This window comes from Abramis brama (assembly GCF_963993115.1).
Source record: "Abramis brama genome assembly, chromosome: 12".
In the NCBI taxonomy this organism is placed as follows: Eukaryota; Metazoa; Chordata; class Actinopteri; order Cypriniformes; family Leuciscidae; genus Abramis; species Abramis brama.
In genome coordinates this window covers 19,729,107-19,750,802 of record NC_139974.1, presented here as the reverse complement: position 1 = coordinate 19,750,802, position 21,696 = coordinate 19,729,107, and the positions used below count along the sequence as shown (strand labels likewise).

The window sequence follows — 21,696 nt, the reverse complement described above, 5'->3', positions numbered from 1 at the left end:
CTAAAAAAAATATTGGCCCGCGGCCAAAGTTACTTGCCGACCCCTGCAATAGGGCCTTCGCCCTTTCAGGGCTTGGGCCCTAATTAAACAAACCAGATCAAGAGCAGAAACGAAATAAAGTGCATAACTGAAAAATAAAGCTATAGGCTCAAAACTAATACAAACAGTGGTAAAAAAAATGCTGCCACACTCCCGATGTCTTTGTTGACATGGTAGAAGAGGACTGACTATGAATGAAATGCTCTCACAATTAAATAAATAATATTCAGCAAACCTTCTAGTAGCCTACTTTCTTCAATCTGTCTCTCTTCTCCAGTGGGTTGGGCTAATCCAAAAGAAGTGAAAACATGGGGGGTGTTCTGAAGACAGACTGTTACCTGTGAAACAGGGGTGCTCTGAAAACACCCCCATTAGCAATTCAGGGTGTCTACAGATATAAACAAGTTAAATTTAAGACTTTAAGACCTTTTTAATGCCACTTTGAATGAAATTTAAGACCAAACCTGTGATGGAAATACACATTATATTACATGCGAATATGTAATATTTAACCTAAGTAATTGAAATAATTTAATATTCACTACTTGTTTATTGAACTAAAATCAATGTAACATTTGCAATCGTGAGAATATTCAGCAAAATAGCTCCTGTCATGTTATGTTACTCAGGGTTTTTCCTGGCTCAAAATGAGGCGGAGGTGGTAAAATCGTAATAATGTATTTTAATAATAAGATAATTAAATTTGTTTTTTTTTGTAGATCATCATATAGCCTAATGTGTTTCCCACATTATTTTTGTGGGTGGAGCTTGGTACCTCTTGGGGGGTCCGGGGGCATGCCCCCCCGGAAGAAAATTTTGTACATTTTAAAGATGAATTCATTAATCTGGTGCACTTTGAGTCACCCGAATCCACTGTTAAAAATAAATAATCCACCCGCAAACCGCCCATATTCTCTGATTTAGATATCTGCATCTGATCATCACATTACAATTATTCAAATTCTCAGTGTTAAGCATGATAATATTATATTATAATATATACAGTAACATATCACACTGAAGTAGGCTGATTTAAAATGAACATTTATTTGAAATAAAAGTTCTTCTTTTGGCAAAATTACATTTCCTTAATAGCCTAAACAGAGGCTTTACTCCCTTCAAACTTAAAATATCAATGTTTCATTACATCACTGTTTGAAAACACTCATTTTTTTTTACCTTTTATAAAGGGCATTTTCCCCCTAATTTTATTAAATGTATGCTCCATCTTTCATTTCAAATTCTTAAATTTGATCAATATATTCAATTAAAATAATAAGACACTAGGCTGTTACCTATCAAATTAAATAATTTATATTGAAAAATTATAACTGTATTAAATGAGATTATTTTAAATATTTTTGAATATACAAATAAGGAATGTTGAAAAGAATGATACTTTATGAAACTAAACCGCCAGTAGGAGGCAGCAGGCGGCCGTCTTAATGAGCGAGTCATTGAGTCATTCATTCAAACGATTCGTTCAAAACGCTGAATCATTCAGTAATGCTGCTGCAACAAGTGTTGCTGTGAGATGCGCTATGGTTCTGCGGTGATCTTTGTTTGGAACTATTTTCGCTGCAGAAACAGAACAAAAACAGTCATTGCGTCTAAAATGTAAGTGACTTAATTTTAACTATTTGTTTATTGAACTGTTATGAAATCAGTCTCGGTTTCAATCTTGATGGCATTCAGGAAAACAGCTCTCTGGTCGCGTGTAGCCTAGGCCAGGGGTTTTCAAAGTGGGGGCCGCCGCAGCAAGTTGAAAAAAAAAAAAAGTTAAAAAACGTTAAAAAATAAATATTTGCTAATATGAGTATTGTAATGAAAAAACATTATAATAATTTGTTGCATAGCCTATCTGATATCTGATTGATCAGCTAATGACAAGAATTGGCCGATTTTCACATGATTTTCAGTCTGACATATGCAGATTCAAATGCACTTGGGCACCGCATGAATAACATCGCGAAACATCAACATCACACATGCACACAGAACGCACATGTAGGAAACCTTGTGAATTACGGCCGTTTCAGATCGCGAGTGGCGCGTGAGCAGCGCGAATTTTTTTCGGCGTGCATGTTCAGTGACTGCATTCACACCGCGAGCTGGAGCAGCGCGTGAGCGTCAAGCAGGAGCGTCGCATGAGCAGCAGTGAAGCGGAGGGTTTCGACGCCGAGTCTATTTTTGTATCGCTGCTCACGCTCAGTTAAAGTGAAAGCACACTTTTGATGGACAAAATAAATATGATTTCACTCAAAAAAAAAAGCACATAATTTGCATGTATAGTGTGTTTTAACAAGGAGTAGGCTATGTCAGAAAAGAAAATGAAGACAAAAATATTTATAGAGAATGTATCCATTTAAACTTGTGTTTATTAACCAGTTTGGGTAAAAGTGGTGTTTTATTATGTATATGTATGTATATATATATATATATATATATATATATATATATATATATATATATATATATATATATATATATATAAATATTTGTGTGTGCTGTAAAGTGGTTAGAAAAAATGAAATCAGAATCGGCTTAAATCTGTATCGGCAGGTCAAACTCAATGAAAAATCGGAATATGCCTTGAAAATTGTAATCGGTGCATCTCATCTTTCTGATTGGCTGGTATCAAACACCATCACATAATCTGATGTTCACCTAGATGTTTTATTTATTTATTTCTACATGTGCCGTGCCATAGTATTGTCGATGGGTTCAATACGGGGGGCCTTGGCCAGAACCTAGTGGTATTTGGGGGGCCTTGGCATGGAAAAGTTTGGGAACCCCTGGCCTAGGCTATAGTTTCTTAACTATAATATGTTATAAATAACTGCGCGAGCCTCAACAGTGCAACATTGTTACCGTCAGTACATTAGGTAATAAATAAAACAGAATCATTCTCACGTTTTCGGTGATTCCCATAGTTATTTGTTATTAACTATGACAAACATTTTGAATTTTTACCTCAGTATGTTTCTTTATGTTTGCCGTTATGCTCATTTGTTTTGATTTCTTCCTATAAAATCGATCACAGACACAGAGACAAGCAGCGCGAGCCTCAACAGTGTTACCAGAAAAGGCCTACATTATCATTATCAATAGCTGTTTATGTAATAAAATCTGAATCAATCTGGCGATTCGATGCTTCACTGGTTATTTGACGGACATTAGGTCCGTCAGACTGGAGAAATTTTTGCGGTAACGTGACCAGAAATATTTAAGACCTATCGAATCTGAATTTAAGACATTTTAATACTTTTTAAGGCCTTTTATTAGGAAAACTTTATTTAAGACATTTTAAGACTTTTTAAGGACCCGCGGCCACCCTGCAATTAGTGCTTTCCACCTGATGAAATGAACGCGGCAAAACTGATGAAATGAACACGGCAAAAAATCGACCAATCAGAATTTTGGTCGAGCCAGATCATATCGACCAATAATCGACTAGGAGATTACAGCCCTACACAATTCATCGCCCTGATAATAATCACAAATAGCCTACTGCTTGCTCCATTTCTGTAATTCAACTAATGAATGAGTCTCTCACCCGTTGCTCTATAGTTTTCTTTGTCAACAGCCGCTTGCACCCCCTGCTGGTGAGGCCGACTAACAGCTATGGAAATCATCAATCGGCAATCTACTGATATTCCTGCGCTGCCGTTCCCGGATGTCAAATGTTGAATTTTCTGTCGAATTTGAACCACTGAATTTGTGGAAGCGAATTTGTAAAGCGAAATAAAAAGGCCCGAAAATTATTTGTTTATTTAAAACGTATAAAATTATTTCATAATTAATGTATTTTTAAACAGAATCAACATTTTGGAAGTGAATCATTAAAATGCAAGCAGGGTTAATGCAATGCATATTTTTTCAAGTAGTGCAATTCAACAAGCTTTTTTGTTTCAAAAACATTTGTCATTATTTTACTTCCATAACTTTGTCTTTTGTAGTCTGATTAACAGTAAAAAAAAAAAAAAACACAGCAGAAGGTTTATTAGGCTGCTGTCCCTTTGAGACCGAATGTACGGTTTCAATATACTGTGCATATGCATTTTATTTGTTTGCGTTCATTAAAATATAACCGACTATGTTTACCAGGATCGCCAACACGGACGTTTTACATAATTTTGGGTGAATTCATCAGTTCAAACGCAAGACTGGAAAGAGAATTCAATTCAATTCGTGAGATGTATTTTTTTTTGGGTGCGCACTTCGGATGTTTGCATTTATTTATGAAACTTCTTGACCTACAAACGTCCTGTAATAATATAGGGAACCATTCGTTATATACATAAATCACGTAAATGTTCATGTTTTCCTTGCATATATGATTTAGTTTCTGTCAAGACCACTATCGTCAAATACAATTGACAATTAGCATAAAGTATGGATTGGCGGTATGGTTCTGTTCTGGGCAAAAACTTGGATGGATAAGAGCAGGGAGAGCAGCAATAATAACCCCCCTTAGGGTAAACAGAACAGAACCAACATGAATGTATTGCATTTATCAACACAATTTTTCCTTTCGTTTTGTTAATCTGGGTTTCTCATTCACAGAAGCGCTTTAAGTGCGTGATGTGACGTTGTGTGAAATCATGTTCAACACTATCCTGCAATTTTTGCTGGTTTCAAAACACACAACAAGCTGCATATATTACCTGCTATTCAATTTCACTTAAATATAGGCCTAATGCATGACGGTTGGTGACATATATCCTTGGAAAAACTAACGCCAGCACATTGCCATTGCGACCAAGGCCTACCTATGATGACTTGACAGTGAAGCGCGGGCATTTGCGCACTAGTCCGTACTATTTGAATACTATTTTGAATTTAACTGGCAAATTAAAATATTAAACAGAACAATAAAATAAAGTTATCAACCAGGTAATGGCCAATTCAAATAAGCGTTCTGTTCAGAACGATTAAAATTGATTTCGTTTCTGTCTCTGGTTGTTCCTGTCAAAATTCCGTTCATTTCAGATTTTGTTTTCGTTACTTGATCCGGTTCGGAGCCCTGCCTGGGGACCTTCGGGGAGCAGACACACTCTGACATCTTGGCAGGTAAAGAGGTGGTTCTGGTGTGCCTCGTAAATATATAAAATGCAATAATTGCATAACTGATCACAACTCTTTTTAAAACTACTTTAAACAGGGTTCCCACACCTTGGTTGACTTCAAATTCAAGGACCTTTCAAGGACTTTCCAGGTCCAATACCCTCAAATTCAAGGACTTAATGCGGGGACACATTTGTTGTGTCCAACAACAAACGATGAGGTACCATCGTAGTTTCATGCGCACGTGAACTTCATGGCAAGTACCTCATGCGGGAAACACTTAACATAACTCAGGGTTTTTCCTGGCTCAAAATGAGGCGGAGGTGGTAAAATCCTATTAATGTATTTTAATAATAAGATAATAAAAATGTTATTTTTTTGTAGATCATCACATAGCCTATTGTGTTTCCCACATTGTTTTTGTGGGTAGAGCTTGGTACCCCTAGTGGGGTACGGGGGCATGCCCCCCCGTAAGAAAATTTTGTACATTTTAAAGATAAATTCATTAATCTGGTGCACTTTGAGTCACCCGAATCCACTGTTAAAAATAGATAATCCACCCGCAAACCGCCCATATTCTCTGATTTAGATATCTGCATCTGATCATCACATTACAATTATTCAGATTCTCACTGTTAAGCATGATAGTATGGTAACATATCACACTGAAGTAGGCTGATTTAAAATGAACATTTATTTAAAATAAAAGTTCTTCTTTTGGCAAATTTACATAATTCCTTAATAGGCTAAACAGAGGCTTTACTCCCTTCAAACTTAAATTGTTTAATTTCATTGTTGTTTCAATCTTTCATTACATTACTGTTTGAATACACTACTTTTTTGTACCTTTTATAAAGGGCATTTTTCCCCTAATTTTATTAAATGTATGCTCCATCTTTCATTTCAAATTCTTAAATTTGATCAATATATTAAATTAAAATAATAAGACACTAGGCTGTTACCAATTCAATTAAATAATTTACATTGAAAAATAATAACTGTATTAAATTAGATTCTTTTAAATATTTTTGAATATACAAATAAGGAATGTTGAAAAGAATGATACTTTATGAAACTAAACCGCCAGTAGGAGGCGGCAGGCGACCGTCTTAATGAGCGAGTCATTGAGTCATTCATTCAAACGATTCGTTCAAAAGGCTGATTTATTCAGAATGAGGCAGTTTATGAATGGGTAATTGAATCTTTGACTCAACCGATTCTTTCAAAACGCTGAATCATTCAGTAATGCAACAAGTGTTGCATGCCATGCGCGATGGTTCTGCGGTGATCTTTGTTTGGAACTATTTTCGCTGCTGAAACAGAACAAAAACAGTCATTGCGTCTAAAATGTAAGTGACTTAATTTTAACTATTTGTTTATTGAACTGTTATGAAATCAGTCTCGGTTTCAAACAGCTCTCTGGTCGCGTGTAGCCTAGGCTATATATTGTTTCTTAACTATAATATGTTATAGCCTAAATAACTGCGCGAGCCTCAACAGCGCTACATTGTTACCGTCAGTACATTAGGTAGGACTATATTATTATCAACCATAGGCTATCAATCACCACTTACTTTAAATGAAATAAAACAGAATCATCCTCATGTTTTCGGTGATTCCCTAGTTATTTTTTATTGTCGAGAGACGGAGGCGGCCGCCTCATAATTCTCTATGCAGGAAAAACCCTGGTAACGTAACGCGTAAATGCGCTTAACTAGTGCAAATCAAGCAAGCTAGTATGCAAAGGCCATGAAGTGTTGGCGAAATAACACATTAGGGGACTGGAGTGAATATGGAATTATTTCCAGAAAACTTCTTGCACAAAATAAATTCAAGCACTTTCAAGCACCTGTCTCTATGTATGTTTATTTTCAAAAACTTTCCAGGGCCTTGAAAACATTTTTTCAGATTCACAAACTTTCAAGGATTTCAAGGACCCGTGGGAACCCTGTTTAAATCTTTTAAAAAGTAGCCTACTTTAAATCTTTAAATTTGTGTTAGTTATTTTTAGGAGTATGGTACTGAGCTGGGGCTAAGCAAATTCCCAACAGAGCTATATGACCCACCCTAGCGAAGCCAACATGCTTAGAATTTTGAGAACATTTAAAAAAAAATTGTTAACTTTTTTTAAGGAAAACAGTTTACATTTATTTTGGGGTTATTTGTGACCTGCACATTTACTGACCTCACCTTACTACATAGGCACAAATTTTCCCTTAAAAACTAAAAAAAGTTCATAGTTGGCCTCTATAGTTACAGTGCAGTGATTTAGATACACTAGTGGCTTTTGCCATGGACCAATAATGGACCCATCCAAGAACTATACATTTTATAATACAATGTAAATGCAAAATAAATACTTTTTAATCGTCACCTACCTCCTGTAAAGCCATTAGAGCATATCCCTGCCACATCATGTGCTCTCGACTAAATGTCTGACACACCTCTCGCACCTGTCAGGAAAAATAAAATAAACTTTTACATCAATGTTACATCTATGAAAATAGCTTGTTCATGTTTAGAATTAGGTGTCAAAGGCTATTCATGGGGTCTGAAGTAAATGTTAAATGATGCACAGAACCAGTAGTACCAGTCGTGAAAATGGGGCCTTGCGCAGCAACAGATCAGTAGACTTCTGATATTTGCGTATCTCCATGAGAGCTCGCGTGCCAGGGCGAAATCTGTGTTTCTTCCGTGGGGATGCTTCTAGTACAAAAACAAAACAGTAGGTATTTAGCTGATGCTTTGACATACAGTTCACTTTTTACAGGTGAAGCACGGTTAACCACTAATCTATATAGAGAACATTATACAGATCAGTGGGATTAACTGACCGTCCCATAAACCCAGAACTTTCGTTGATCAACCTAAACCTTTCTTACTCGAAGGTAGTAAGATATGACAAAAAAAAAAAAAAAAAATCGTATTTAACGATGTGAAAAAATTGGGCGATGCTAGACCTAATTTACTTGGCACAGATTTGATCGATAACGTAGCTTGATAACTGCTAAAAGAATGCTTGCTCGCAAACAATGCCTTCTTATTTGGTCTTATTTAGTCATCATCAGTGAAATGTTTGTTACATAATGTATTAAATAAAATTAATTAATAAATATGACCCCCAATGCCACCAGAATGTAATATTTTGGTGCTGTTTTTGCCTTTACTATGCCTATTATTTCTCAGTTTATATCTCATAATTTAGATTTTTTTAAAAGGAACACTCCACCGTTTTTTTAAATAGGGCTTATTCACCGTCTTTCCTACATTTAGATAGGTGGGCAAACGCATTTTTTTCCCAGTGCATGCATTGTTTTAGTTTGGAAGCGCCACCGCTAGCTTAGCACAGCACAATGAATGGAATCCTTTGCTGCCAGCTAGCATGTCGTGAGTAAAAGTGATTTAAAAAATATATTTTTTTTTTTGTCCGTAAACTTTTGACACTTATGTTGTGAGTAAAAGTGATAAAAAATTTAAAATTAAAAAAACAAATTACTTCTTGTGGCCTGTGTATTCACAACGAGTACAAATAGCAATGCTGATTAAGACTAGGCGATTTCCTAGGCAGATATTGACTTGGGACTATATTGGGGTGAAGCACAGGCGAAGCACTGCTACTTGGGCGCAGACAACTTTCAAAGAAGTTAATAAAAGTATAAACTGAACATGAATAAAAGCTTTTTGAAAAAAAAAATGGAAAAGATAATAATAATAATAATAATAATAATAGTATGCAAATTTTTTAAATTTTTTGATTTTTAATCTTTTTAAAAACAATGTATCCTTTGCTAACTCTTTTCTTCTCTCTTCTCACTGATCTAGACTTACAAATGTGCTGTTGAAATGCTTTGTTCACCATTCTGGCACAGATGCCTCGTGTGGAGGCTTCTCGTTGGCTAGTGAGTTTTTGATTGACAGCTTTTTGACATGGAAGTGAAGACTTCAGAGTGTTAAGGCTGATTTATACTTCTGCGTCGTTCCTACGCTGCTGTAGGTTATGCGTCGTTTTTTATTCATACTTTTGCATCGTTGTCCACATTGATGTGCAATTACACATGCTGAGGGAGCATGTGAAACCAAAGGGAAGGTTCTAGCAGACCAATCAAATCGCTTGCTGTCCGTGTAGAATTGACACGTTGATTTTTGGAAAGATGCACGTCAGGGTAGGCCGTAGGCTACGCGTGCTACACACAGCCTTCAACGGAGCTATGGCGTGAGTTTGAAGTAGAAGTATAAATTGGGCTTAATGTTTACAAGTGCAACTGTGAGAATCTGCTACCAATAAGCCTTAAAATAAGAAGAGAATCTGCTAGTGGCTTCCTACTTCGTTTTAGTGATAAAATAGTTTTGTTTTTAAATGATTTATGTATTTTTCTACTGCTACACTACAACAGTAGTTCCCAACCACGTTCCTCCTGGAGCCCCCCAACACTGCACATTTTGATCCTCTCCTTTGTCTGACACATCCATTTCAGGTCTTTAAAGCTGTTTCTGAAACCATTATGAGATGTTGCAACTAATTCCTCACCATCAGCATTAACAAGGGCATGTCCATCAACAAACCGTTTATTTTACTTGTACATATTTATTTACAGAGTACGTTTCTAATTTAGTGCGGTGAACATGTGGAAACTGTATCAAGAACAGTGCATACATTAGCCGAGCTCTAGCGTGAATGACTGCTGTAACAAACGTTGGTAAAATAAATCTTGCTCCATGCTTAATCTTTCCTCAAAGTAGTGAGAACGACATTTATAGACACAGTTTTAGGTAATAGTGGCCCAAAACTGATTAGCAGAAGTATTTCAGTAAAACAGTAATAATGTGAGTTAACAGTTTTTACTCCAGTTTAACAGGAGACCTACACAATATAAAACTCAAAACAAAGTATTTTGAACACCATCTTTCAAGAGCAAGCGGTTTGCGAATCCTGCATCGAACTCCGAGATTTGAGAAGCAGTGGTCAGTCAAATAAAGGGAACACAGCAAAAGTTTAGGATTATACTGCTGTGGTATTGTGGTAAAGATGAATTTTAACCACTGATTCTTCACATGCTCGTCCCTGGGCAGTGAAAAAAAAACTAGCTTTACCTTCACATTGTAGAGCACAGCGTCTTCTCGACATGATCCTGTCCAGTATCCAAAGGAATCAGTTGCCAGTTTGAGGTTCAAGTTTTCCCTGGTGTCTACGCGCGCAATAAGTGGACGGACGATATGCTAATGTTTCGCCTTGACATCACAACGAAACGGCTTATGACTCGTTTGAAAAAAACGATTCATTTCATTGACTCAGAGTCCACTCTTACTTTTGAAAGACAATAACTTCATATATGGTGCACTTTCAGATTTAAAACTTTGCATGATGCTTTCCATTCACTTAGAGCTATGTTACTATGGAAGCATATGGCTAGCAATATTCAATTTGAAATTTAATATGCAAAATGACAATGCAATATGTAAAATGGCAATGCATTTCTATATTTAAATGTACATTTTCCATTACATTTGTGCAACGTTGGTGCAGAATGAAAATGAAAAATCAATTATATAAATCAAAAATCATTTGCCATTTCATACAATAGTTTTAATATGTAAATTGAATACATATTTTAACGCTTTATAAGTTGCAAAATGAAAATGTATAACAGAAATGATTAGATATGTTTAATATGTTATCCGGTGGTCTTTTTTTAATCTCCTTATACGTTTTCCCGTCTCAAATACCGTGTGACGTTACACGGTCGGACGCCCCTCCCACGATTGTTAATTGACAGCAGCGTTTCAACACAGACCCGCCCTGAGCGAGCTGTTCTTGGGTGTAATAACGAACACAGCAGTCATTTTGATGTTCCTAAATCCGAACCGCTGAAGACGCAGTGGCTGAGTTTTGTTTTCGAAGGGAATATTCCCCACGATCAACGTCAATGCTTTCATGTTTGCGCAAATCATTTCTCACCAGACTGCTTTATAAAGGAGGGTCAGTATAAAGCTGGTTTTGCTAAGAAGCTGCTCCTGAAAAAAGGATCGGTACCAACTATTCGTGTTCCTGCTGCACCTCCAGAAGAAGTGAGTGTTTTATTAACCTTTATATTAATCTTTGCAAATCGCTTGCACGCTTCACGATGAATGCGGCATGAATGAACACGATGAATGAAAGGTTTACACTCAGGGTACATTACGGCATGTTTTCTATGTACAACGTTCTCAATATAATTCATAATCCCAAGTTTATAATGAACAACGTGTTATGGTTATTGTGTTATTACAAACTGTGTACGCACAGAACAGAGTGGGTGAACAAAGCTCATTATCATTTAAAGACACATGCACTTAAATGGCGTGCTGAAAACAGAGCTGTTTTTGACCAGGTAAAATTAGTGTTTTCTTACAATACTAATGAGAATTTTTTATTAAAGTGTATTACAAACTTATCATTTAGACCCTAAAGAATCATAATAACTTGTACAAAAATGGCATTATATGACCCCTTTAAGTTGAATCCCTAGTCAACACGCTTACTAACTATGCCCAAAGTGATTGTCTGGTAAGATGTGGGTCTCTCTGGCAGTGATTTAATCATAGAAATATTGTATAAAGAGGCATAATTTTGCCATATTCAAATAAAGGTTTTAAAATGTAGGCTAAGTGTCGCTAATTAAACAAGTACATGTATGTTCAGCTAATTGTCAGCCTCTTACATGTTTTTGCATCTCGAAATTGCAGAATTCAAGAGATACCTTTTCAAGAGATACCAGCCTCGGCTGGAGCTGAATAATGGTTTTCTATATTTATTTTGTATATTTCCTTATTATATAAAGTAATTGATTCATGTAGATGTGTTTACTTTACAGCAGTATTATTCATTAAAAGAATAAAATAATAGAGTTTGAGAAGAGATCCAATCACAGTTAAGGGAGGAATTTTTAATTTAAACATGCTGATCTAAGTTACCAGGTGGGACACAACTTAGCATGCACTTGCTACACATATCAGAAAACACAAAAAAAAGAAAGAGAAGAGCAGACATATGGATAAATTTCACATTTGATGTCAAGGAAAACAAGACCATTAGTAAACCATGTGGAGCGACAATCTCCGGAAAAACGTAGACGTAGAAGGCTGACTGTTCCAAAGAAAATAAAAAGCAGCAATATAATTGACATTAATTATGTATTTATTATGTATTATGTATTGTAATTATTATATAATTATGAAGATGATATACAAAAATTCAAAAAGAGATTGGCTGCTGCCCCAAGAGTATCTATTGGCATTGACTTGCGGACAAAAAAAGGACTGACAGCTTCATTCCTTGCTATAAGTGCATGATAATTTTGTGTTGAACAAAATAAACCTGAACACATATTGTTGGCCCTTGAACAAGGCCCTTTTTAAGGATAAATTAAAACATTTTCTAAAGTTTAGTCTTATTTGTCTTTGTTCCTCTTGTTAGGTACCATCATGTCGACACTGACAGGACACCATGTGTAGTGCATACTTTACAACTTGTAGTCCAAAAGGAGGCATGCGTCAAGAGAATCCTTGATAAAGCAAGGTCAGTGGTTAAGCTCTTTGCAAGTTCTCTGTTGCAACGCAAAGGATATTGGAGCAGTGTGGCCTTATTCTGTAAATGACTGCCCCACACACTGGTCAAGCACATTCAACATGATTGCAAGACTCCTCAAAGTGAAAGAATCCTAAAGTCTCTTCAAAAAGCTTATGCATTGCATGAACTACTGCTGCCTTTTGTAGAACATACTAAAACCCTCCAAAGTGACACCATGTCCATGTCCCTTGTTGTCCCTGCCCTCTTCGATCTGCTCAGCCACCTTTCTGACTTTGAACAAAACACCAGCTACCGAGATCTTGTCACTCTTTCACAGAAAATGAAAGGAAATTTGCTTGGCTCTTGGATCCAACCAATGAAAGGTTCTCACCAGTTGCAGCAGCTGACTGCTTTGTCAACCCTACTGTCTGTGACACCCTTGTTGATGTGACTGATGACAATATAGAGGAGCTGCTGAAACAGGCAGAGGAGTACGTGGTCAAAAAAATCAACTTTGCCACACACACAACATGAGGATCAGTCTGAAGATGATGCAGAAGAGGAGAATATTGTGTAACCAGAAGCAGCACAATCCTCAACAAAAATGTTTCAATTTCTTTCAAAGTTCTGCAGAAGGCCTAGACAGAGGTCCTCCATAACCAGTATGAGGCAGCAGATCAGAAAGTATAAAAGAGCTTTCACAACAACCCATCACTGATAACATAGGAACAGACTTTTGGCTGGCAAAAAGTGACACTTTTTTTTCATTCACATTCGGAGATCGACTATTTTTGACAGTCAACTTACAGCCTCTTCTACCCTGCCAGACTAGCCATCACTGTGGACAACATTAGACATTCCTTTGACTCTCCGCGAGCTGCTAAAGAATTCTTCAACCAGAAGATTATTAAAACAGACTGACTTCTGTGCAATTAACATGGACACATTTTATTCGTAACGGGCACACACTCGTAGTCGGATATGCTTGAGAATATTTTGATAAGAAATGTATTTTTGTTAAGTGATGTAATGCATCATTATGTAGCGAGAAATGAACGTCCCTAGCTTATACACCAATAACCAGCAGGAGCTTGGGATTTATGATAAACGTAGAAGATATATAAAAGGGGACTTAATTGGTATTGTTTCTTCTTCTGCTACTTGCTCTTGCTTTACAGCATAACTTTAACAGCGAACTGAGGTTCAGATGTCTTAAACTGATATATATCAAAGAGGAGCAGAGAGAATTTTATTTAGTTTTGTTTAACTTACACTCTCTCCTCAGGCTGTTGAAAACAGCAATGTGCTTTTTGGTCAAATTGTTTTTCCCCTACCACTTGTTTGGGAAGTGGCGGGGAGTAGGGTGGGTAAATGTTAATGCTTAAGAGTTTGGAGTTCTTATATGGATGAATGTTAATGTACATATATATATATGTTTGTGTGTGTGAGTGTGAGTGTGTGTGTCTGCTTTTTTTTTTCTCCCTCTTTTGTGTGGATGCAGGGATATTGACTCATTTATTGTACCCTCTACCAATATAGGTTATCGTTAGAAGTATGATGGGATCCTTAAAGGGATACTCCACTTTAAAATGAAAATTCTGTCATCATATACTCACCCTCATGTTGTTTCAAACCTGTATGAATTTATTTCTTCTGCTGAACAGAAAGGAAGATATTTAGAAGAATGTCAGTAACCAGACAGTTTCTGGTACCATTGACTTCCATAGTAGGAAAAAAATATACTATGGAAGTCAATGGTACCAGAAACTGTCTGGTTACTGACATTCTTCTATCTAAATATCTTCCTTTCTGTTCAGCAGAAGAAATTCATACAGGTTTGAAACAACATGAGGGTGAGTATATGATGACAGAATTTTCATTTTATAGTGGAGTATCCCTTTAATGATGGGAACAGAAGTAGCATTTCTACAAGAGACGCACCTTAAAAATCAAGTGCACAAACAACTATATAAAAATTGGGTTGGCCACATGTTCCATTCAAAATTTAATTGCAAGTCACGTGGACTGGCTATAATATTTAATAAAAATAAATTTCTGATATAATTTTGGACCCAAACGGTAGATATATTATTGTAACAGGAAAACTATGCTCTATGTTTCCAACTACGATAATGAGAAATGTATAAACTCAATACTAGCAATCTTACCCAACCTTCATAGCCACAACCTAATTTTAACAGGAGATTTTAATTTGGTGATGGACCCAGTATTGGACAGATCATCAAGCAGGCAACAGCTAAATCAGCAAAACTGATCCAGAACTTTTTTAAATCAGCAAGCATAACAGACATTTGGAGACATTTACACCCAACTCAACAAAGTCGCAGCAGCCACATACATTTTTCTTGGATTCTAAATTACTTTCGGCAGTAAAGTATATTGATTATGAAGCCATTGTTCTATCAGATCATGCCCCATTAAAATTACAACTAAGCTCCCTAATAGATATACTTCCAGAACCTGGCAAACCTGAATTTAATCTTTTATCATCAGCGGAGACTAAAATTTATAAATCGCATTAAATTATGAATATGGGGACAAAATGGGAAAATATCTGGCTCATCAGATAAGAGTTTCTGAAACTTAATTTCAAAATCTTCAAAATTAAAAACTTCAAAATGAATAACGGAAATTCACACAGGTTCTGGTTGTATAACAAGGGATCAATTAGAAATCAATCAAGAATTTAAACAATTTTACGGTAAACTATATTCAACTGAATCACCAACAGAAGTCAAACACTTGGACGATTTCTTTGATAGTTTAGATATACCTTCCATTAATGGAGATTAAAAAAAACTAAATAGAGGAACCTATTACTCTGGAAGAGATTCATTTTGCAATACATAGTTTACAACCTTCAAAAGGCACCTGGTCCAGAAGGGTATACAACAGAATTTTACAAGATGTTCCTTGCAGATGTTGCCCCTCTCCTTCTAGATGTTTTCAATGAATCGTTAGAGAAAGGTCTTCTCCCACTTACATTTTACCAAGCGTCAATTTCTTTATTACATAAAAAAGGAAAGGACCCACTTGATCCAGCATCATGTAGACCAGTGAGTCTGCTAAATGTAGATAAAATATTAGGTAAAATAATGGCCATAAGGTTAGAAAATGTGCTCCCAACAATAATTCATGAAGATCAGACAGGTTTCATTAAAAAAAAAAGAAAAAAAAAAGAAAGACAAATGGTTCACAACATTCGCAGATTATTTGATATAATATACTCCTCTCATTCAAGATCTCATTCTGAAATACTTATTTTATTAGACGCTGAGAAGGCCTTTGACAGGGTTGAGTGGGATCAACTCTTCTCAGCCCTGTCGAGGTTTGGTTTCGGCTCCACATTTATCTCAATCAATTTATCTCATGGATAAAGCTCCTATATGCATCCCCATTGTCACCAGTACATATAGGGTCTGATTACTTTAACTCGCTCTACTAGACAAGGCTGCCCATTATCTCCGTTTGCTTTTTGCGTTAGCAATAGAACCTCTGCCAATCTCTCTGCGAAGCTCGACTGTCAACAGTGGGGTCTTTTGAGGTGGGGAGGAGACTGGATCAAACTGGATCAAACAATGCGGGATCTACAGAGATGATCATTTCCCAATCTCATTAGCAGGTAAAATGTATAAAATAAAAATGACCATTCTTCCAAAATATTTATTTCTATGTATACCAATATATATAAAGAAATGTTCTTTCCAAAGCCTTGATAAAATTATTACAGTTTATTTGGAATAGAAAGACACCTAGAAGTAGGAAATCACTTTTGCAGAGGCCCAAATCAAGAGGAGGAATTGGATTGCTAAATTTTCAGATTTATTACTGGGCGAGTAATAAGGATGATGGCCTACTGGTTACAAAAACAACCCCAGTTATGGGTAAGAATAGAAAAGGCATTCTGCTATACTTCTTCGCTTTAAGCTCTACTTTTTTTCACTTCTATCAACTATACGCCCTGGACCAATAGACAATCCTGTAGTTTCGCACACACACGTTTTTTGGTTGACAAAAAAACAACAAAAAAAACCCCACTCTTTTGCTCCCTCATTTAAAAATACAATATTTGACTTGGGTTGGAAAAGGAATTTATAGTTTTATAGATCTATTTATTGATGAAGTATTTCCATCATTTGAACATCTACAAAATAAATACAACATACCTTAAATATTTGCAGGAGCGAAACTTTATTAAACAAAATAATCCATTGTATCCCAACTCTCCCAATCAATCCATAATGGAATTGATATTTATGCATGACCCCCACAATAAAGGAGGTATTTCATATGAAATGCAATTCCAATTGACAAGCACATCAACCCTAGAACACTTAAAATCTTCCTGGGAGGAAATTACAGAGGAGCAATGGGAGGCAGCCCCTAAACAGATTCATAGCTCATCGGTATGTGCAAGACATGGCCTTATACAATTTAAAGTAATACATTGTTTACACTGGTCTAAACAAAAACTCCATAAGATTTTTCCAGATACTTCATGCGATCGTTGTGGGCTTGCACTGGTATCATTGGCCCATATGGTTTGGAGTTGCACAGAAATTGTCAACCTACTGGAAAAGTATTTTTCAGCCATTGTCAAGAATATTGCAAAGGCCTAATGATCTAGATCCCTGAAGGCGGTTCTAGGCATCACAGAATCTAAGATAGTTAAAAACAGTGCTGAACACAGTAGTTTAATTTATCTGTCTACTAGCACGAAGATTAATTTAATTAAACTGGAAACAGAAAGCTGCCCCTACGCATATAAATCTAATGAGGGATGTAATGAAGCATTTGGAGCTAGAGAAAATCAGATTCTCTTTGAAAAAGAAAGAAGAAAAATTGTATAAAGTCTGACAACCTTTCATAGATTACATTAAAGACATTAATTCTTCTGGTGATAGTTAAATTGATCCCTTAATACATGGGAACATTTAAGAAGAGGAATAAATTAATGTTTGAGGTATATATTAATCTAATGTCCCCACCCCTCATTTTCTTTTTATATTTAATATATACATTTGTTTTATTTATTTTTATTTTAGCTTTTCCTCCAATACACAGCATATATATTACATGTCCTGTATTGTTCGATCTCAAATATTACCAACAAATGATGGTGAATAATGTTAGAAAAAAAATCTCGAATCGGCAAAGTAAAATGCTTTCTGTTAAGATTTTGGAATATGCAGGCCACACAGAAAAAAAAAAAAAAAAAAAAAATCAAACATTTATGTTGGAAAAGTTCTTGAAGAGACACTGAATTACTTTAAATCCAGTTACTTTAATTTTTTTTATTATGGTTATTATTTCTTACATTTGTGTATGTCTGCGTGTTATTTTGAGATGTTGTGGAAAGTATGTATGAGTGAATAGATGTTGGTTTATATATGTTGTATGGTTTTGATATGTCTTAAAAAATACAATAAATAAAGAAAAACAACTTAAATATTCAACAGGCAATCTTGGCAATAAGCGACAGAGAGCAACCGTTAAAGATGCCATTTTATGACGTGATAGTATGTCCCAAAGCTTGTCTACTCTTCTGCTACACATTCAAAAGTATGTACTTTTTTTTCGTAGTATAAGTAGACAAATTGAGACGCAGCAATTCATTCATTAAAACAGATTTACTGAAATGGAGCAATCGGTCAGTATATGTGATGATTTTCAGTATATATATGCGGAAAAGCTGCTAGACACAAAAGTTGTGTTTATGTTTAATTCAATGTCTTCACTGTTACTTTCCCTGTGTAGCCTACATGTAAGCAGCTTTCTCTACAGTGAATGAGATAATGTTATTCCCCAAATCGATGCTGATGTACAGATCAAATGTTAAATCTGTGGTAGTAGACATATTTCACTCGGTTGTTTAGTTTCCTTAATTTTATATTGCGGCGCTGTGCTACAGTACTAGTGTTTCCCTCATACTCCAGGATTCCCCTGCTGTCGGGACATTTTAAGCACTTAACGTAGCTTAATGGACTAATACAGTGATATAAAAGACCAAACTTGCACCTTATTGGTGATGTATGCTCTAAAGATACATATGACATTACACGTTTCTAACTTTAATAGCATTTGAAGACAGTGACTTACAGTCAAAAAAACAACTGTAAAGTGTTTATGTAGGTGTCAGGCATGATGCACAACTTTTAGATTGTTGATATTAAAACAAATATGAGCTCATACGGTAGTGAAAAAAAGCAATATTTACACGATTTGACAGTTTACTTTATTAAATATCAAAAATCTAAAAGGTGTGCATCTGACACCTACATGAACATTTTACAGTTGGTTTTATGACTGTAAGTCATATCTTCAAATGCTATTGAAGTTAGAAATGTGTATACCAATGTTGTATGTGACTTAAGAGACAGTCTTCCAATGGGAAATATTCCTTTATGCCAGTATTTCACTGGGAAACGCTTGAAACTTTGCGCATTACGTTCATATTCTCATATTGTCCATCTGCTTACCTGTAGGCCTACAATCCCAATAAGGTGCGAGTTTGGTCTTTTATATCACTGTAGTCCATTAAGCTACGTTAAGCGCTTAATATGTCCCGACGGCAGGGGAATCCTGAAGTATGAGGTATAAGGCAAACATTAGTACTGCAGCACAGCGCCGCGATATAAAGGAAACTAACCGAGAGAAATATGTCAACTCAGATTTAACGTTTGATCTGTACATCAGCATCGGGGAATAACATAATCTTGTTCACGGTAGAGAAAGCTGCCTACACAGGGTAAAAGAAACAGTGAAGACACTGAATTAAACAAACACAACTTCTGTGTCTTTAGCAGCTTTTCCACATATTTACACTGATAATCATAGCATATTCTCTCTGGTCTTCTTCAACAGCCGCGTGCACCACCTGCTGTTGAGCCGACTAACAGCAGATGGAGATTATGGATCGCAATCTACTGCTATTTCTGCAGTTCCCGGATGTGCCATGTTAAATTTTCTGTCGAATTTTAACCACTGAATTTGTGGAAGCAAATTTGTAAAGCCAAATAAAATTGACCGAAAATTGCCTGTCGAATATTATAGATTGTATTTTTAAACAGAATTAATATTTTGTAAGTGTCTGAAAAGTCTGAAAAGTGAATATAGATTATTGAATTTTTCATAATGAAAATGTGTGAAATATTTTGAATTGAAATATTCACAGCTTAAATATACAACCATGTTGAATAAAATAAAATAAATAAAAATACAATGCATTAAATTGCAACCACGGTTAATGGAATGCATATTTTTTCCAAGTAGTGCAATTCAACAAGCTTTTTTTGTTTGTCATTAATTTTCTTCCATACAGATGCCGCTTCCGCTTATTCAGGTCAAGTGTACGTGGGGCGCTGTTATCATTTACATTTGTCAGTTGAAAATGATGTTATAAAGTTACTCTGTGCATTCGCTCGGCAGCTGCTATGAGACACTAGTTGCTCACTACAGTAAGCTAGATCGATATAAGAATATCATATTAATAAATGCTGGATGGTTTGTGTTGCTAAATGGCATGCAATTACTTTTAAAACATATTGTATGACAGAGAAAATGCATTAATGTTACTAAAAATAAAGCTGCATGTTATGTTGGCCACTTGACAAAAATAGTGTTTTTCTGAGGCATCTCATTGTTTTGTCATAAAATGCACATCAGTATTGTTTTTTTCAAAGGCATGTTTATAAAAGCTATTTAAATGTCCTAATTGAACTAAATTAATCTATGCTCTGTCTGTGAAACCAGGCCTTGGTTATACTTGTTTAACCCCACCAGTGACATTTGTGACCAAATTTGCTTGCGATTGAAGAATCTTATAAGAGTTATATTTTAACTTAACTATAAAACTGCTAATCTCTTGAAATATTATATGGCTGGTATAAAACATGAATAATAGCATGTGCAGAGCCCTTTAATGGCAGTTGCATGATGCTGCTGCTGCTGATGATGTTGTCTTTAACCACTACGCCAACCCACCTACCTTAAAAATTGCATGAAAAATGTTAAGTGTACGTTCATTATGCACAATGAAAGGAGAGGGAAGCCAATAAGTGCTCACCGGAGGGTCCGCTGGTGCGGCGGGTTCTAGCTGTTAACGGTGGTGCAGGGGGAGATCTGCGTCTGGGGGTCGATGGCTTTCGCTTGTGTGCCGATTTATCGTGCCGCATGGCCAGAATATCAGATCAACAGCACTAGACTGCAACACAACAAATGCAACTGTTGATAGCGTGTCAAATTATGCAGATCATAGTATTCTCTAAACACACATCAACTGTTTAATCTATGAGATTAACCGACACGTAAATGAAAAGTGTCAATCTCACATTAACCTTCAGAAAACGTATTTTTCAATTCACATGCAACACTACAAAACTAAAAACTATTAAAATGAATAAATGATAAGCGACTGCTCGACATCAGACACTTTCTCTCTATTCTGGGCAAATTCAACAAAGTCCAGACAATCAAAATACACACAAAAAATAACATAATTTACATTTACCAGTACTTAATATCGTAGTTTGGAAGTCTTCTATCACGCACAAATTCAAACAGTGCTGTACACTGCCCACACAGCTCCCTATAGCCAATGAGGGAGGTAATTCGCGCGTGACGTCAGAAGGAGATATTCTTCTTCTTCATTTGGGTTTTTCGGCAGCCCGCATCCAATTAGTTGCATTGCTGCCATCTATGGGACTAGCACCTTAGTGCACTATATCCTGCTATACAGTCAGTGACTATTAAAAATTTGAACAAACAGCGTTTTCCCCTCTCGCTTAATCCTACTTCTAAAATACTATCATAGATACTTCTTCCAAGCCAATTTCTCGCAATTCTCTGAGTAGATCTTGTCTTTGGCGGTCATAATTTCTACAAGAAATCAAAACATGTTGCACTGTCTCAGGTTCCATACATGAACACAAGCCACTCTGGTGTTTTCCTAAAATAAATAAAGTGCTATTCAGAAACGTGTGACCAATCCTCATTCTAGAAATAATAACATGTTCCTTACGTCT

The 21,696-nt window shown here is 35.9% G+C and overlaps 1 protein-coding gene across 3 annotated transcripts in view; it reads right to left on the bottom strand.

Annotated features, from left to right (window-relative positions):
* cenpa (histone H3-like centromeric protein A) overlaps positions 1-21,289 on the bottom strand; it is a 30,434-nt gene extending 9,145 nt beyond the window's left edge. Inside the window, exons 1-4 of one of the 3 annotated variants that reach the window (XM_084131142.1) lie at positions 21,183-21,289; positions 20,739-20,876; positions 7,697-7,812; positions 7,485-7,559 (exon numbers count right to left, since the gene is read on the bottom strand). In XM_084131142.1, coding sequence (XP_083987268.1) covers positions 7,485-7,559; positions 7,697-7,812; positions 20,739-20,847 — 300 coding nt within the window. In that variant the 5' untranslated portion in view covers positions 20,848-20,876; positions 21,183-21,289. The remainder of the gene's footprint in view (positions 1-7,484; positions 7,560-7,696; positions 7,813-20,738; positions 20,877-21,182) is intronic. The other 2 variants (XM_084131144.1, XM_084131143.1) reach the window with 2 other exon arrangements.
* Between the last annotated feature and the right edge of the window lie 407 nt (positions 21,290-21,696).